Below are 2,301 nucleotides of genomic sequence, written 5' to 3'. Positions count from 1 at the left end.
CAAGTTGTACAACTTGAACCCAAAAGAAATATTCTTCAACTTAATCATTTTACACGTTTATACCACTAGCACCTAGTTGGCTAGCTACTAGGTACGTGTGTCCCGACTAGTTAGTATTCGTGCCACGAGATCAAATGGCGAAGTTCCTCCACATCGGCAGAGGTAATCTCGATCAGAAGAAATAACAGGCCGCCTGTGTGCACGTGTGCACGTGTGCCACGAGATCAGATGATATCTGACTACCTCAACGCGCGCACGTGTGCTTCGAATTTGACCAGTCTAATTCGTCGAGATATATTTTTTCTATGAAACTTTGCAAGCTTAGTTATACCTCAGAGAAGCAATCGATCATGTGCAGGCAGTATAAATACACAACGTACGCATGGTGGCAGTCTATCTCATCGTTACAGATACATCTTCCTTGATTAGTTTTGCAAGGCTTAATCAGCGATGGAGTACTCGCCGAAACTAGCAGTACTGGTGCTCTTAGCTCTCGCGTCCGCCATGGCGGTCACGGCCCAGAACTCGGAGCAGGACTTCGTGGACGCCCACAACGCGGCGCGCGCCGACGTGGGCCTTGGTGAGGTGACATGGGACCCTACCGTGGCAGCCTTCGCGCAGGACTACGCCGATCAGCGCCGCGGCGACTGCCAGCTGATCCATACTCCTGATGGCCGGCCGTACGGGGAGAACCTCTACGGAGGCGGCGGCGGTGGGACCGAGTGGACGGCGACGGACGCCGTGAATTCGTGGGTGTCGGAGAAGCAGTACTACGACCACGACAGCAACACCTGCTCGGCGCCGGAGGGTGAGTCGTGCGGGCACTACACGCAGGTGGTGTGGCGCGACTCGACGGGTATCGGCTGCGCCCGCGTCGTCTGCGACAGCGGCGACGGTGTGTTCATCATCTGCAGCTACAACCCGCCAGGCAACTTCCCCGGGGTGAGCCCGTACTAGGCTATATGCATCATGCATGCATGCATGCGAGCGTGCATGTACGTACGGCGTATTGCATAAATAAAGTGATTAAGCTGTGATAACTACAGTGTGATCAGATTTTTTTTTTGCGGGTACAGTGTGATCAGATGTGATATATAATTAACCAGCCGGCCCGATATATATATGTACTGTTATGATTCAGGTAATAAGTTGTGTTATTGTACAAGCAGTATTTATGGATGAATATATGGTTCTACTATTATACCGAGCATGGTATGTGTGCCTCGCCGTGGAAAAAACCCCCAGCATACATAGAAACCAGTAATCCAAGTGTCTTTCTTCTTTTTTGTCATCCCGCACTTGTTCTCTATGTTGTGCATTTTCTTTTTAGGATCCCAACTCGTACAGACAAACGGAGTAATCTCGAGAGGGCGCGCTAGCTAGGTCTCGTTCTTGAGACTCTCGCTCCCTCCTTCGCGCCATAGGCCACTCCGGCCGTGATGGTCACCCACTCTGCCATTATTGCTCACCCATCCCCTTCAAGGTTTCACTCCTGATCCAGCTCCGGTCGTGGTCCCGTGCCAGCTCGCTCTCGACCAGTGGTCGATCATAGGTTCCGGACTCGCTTGCGGCCCCGCCCATGAATGCAGTGGATCTGACCTCGACGCAATAAATCCTGCCGCGGGGAGAGTCATCCAACGCCATGCATGCCTATGGTACTCCGGATCTGGTGTTGTGATTGAGCGGCAGTACCTAAATCCATCGTGGTCATCCCCTCCGCTCTTGTCAACATTTCCTCTTCGGGCGAGGAGGAAGGATGCACTGTCACGCCCAATATGCAACTCTATCCTAAAGGAAATCGAAGGTCCCACCAAGGATAGAAGCGCATATTAAAGATGCTTCTGCAAGGTGGATATCATTACATCGTACCATTACATAATAGATGAGGATAAAACAAAAGGCATACAATGCCACATGAATATAACAACATCATACACAAGAACAACATTCGACTATGGATGAAACACAAACAGAAACTCAAACGACATCCACCCTCACTAGTGCAGAACCGGGCAATAGCACCGGTTCGTAAGGCCCTTTAGTGCTGGTTCCATAACCGGCACTAAAGTGTGGGCACTAAAGGCCCCCACTTTAGTACCGGTTCGGCACGAACCGGTGCTAAAGGGCAACCACGTGGCACGAGCCAGCTCCGGGGGCCTGGATCCCTTTAGTACGGGTTGGTAAGACCAACCGGTACTATAAGGTTTGGTTTTTTTTAGTTTTATGATTTCTTTTTAATTTAATTTTGTGTTTCCATTTTGCTGGTATTTTACGATACTACACATTGTACACATTATGCAT

The 2,301-nt window shown here is 50.3% G+C and overlaps 1 protein-coding gene across 1 annotated transcript; it reads left to right on the top strand.

Moving 5' to 3' along the window:
* Window positions 1-415: 415 nt before the first annotated feature.
* LOC123117203 (pathogenesis-related protein 1) lies at window positions 416-1,198 on the top strand. The gene has a single exon (XM_044538021.1). It carries the CDS (start codon window positions 451-453, stop codon window positions 955-957), a length of 507 nt encoding a protein of 168 aa, XP_044393956.1. The 5' UTR covers window positions 416-450; the 3' UTR covers window positions 958-1,198.
* Window positions 1,199-2,301: the final 1,103 nt, after the last annotated feature.

This window comes from Triticum aestivum, chromosome 5B, assembly GCF_018294505.1.
Source record: "Triticum aestivum cultivar Chinese Spring chromosome 5B, IWGSC CS RefSeq v2.1, whole genome shotgun sequence".
NCBI lineage: Eukaryota > Viridiplantae > Streptophyta > Magnoliopsida > Poales > Poaceae > Triticum > Triticum aestivum.
The sequence above is the reverse complement of the archived record's forward strand: the minus strand, read 5'-3'. Positions and strand labels throughout refer to the sequence as shown.

Bases quoted from the DNA above. Each gene is read 5' to 3' on its own strand.
- LOC123117203 (XM_044538021.1), top strand. From the start codon at position 451: ATGGAGTACTCGCCGAAACTAGCAGTACTGGTGCTCTTAGCTCTCGCG.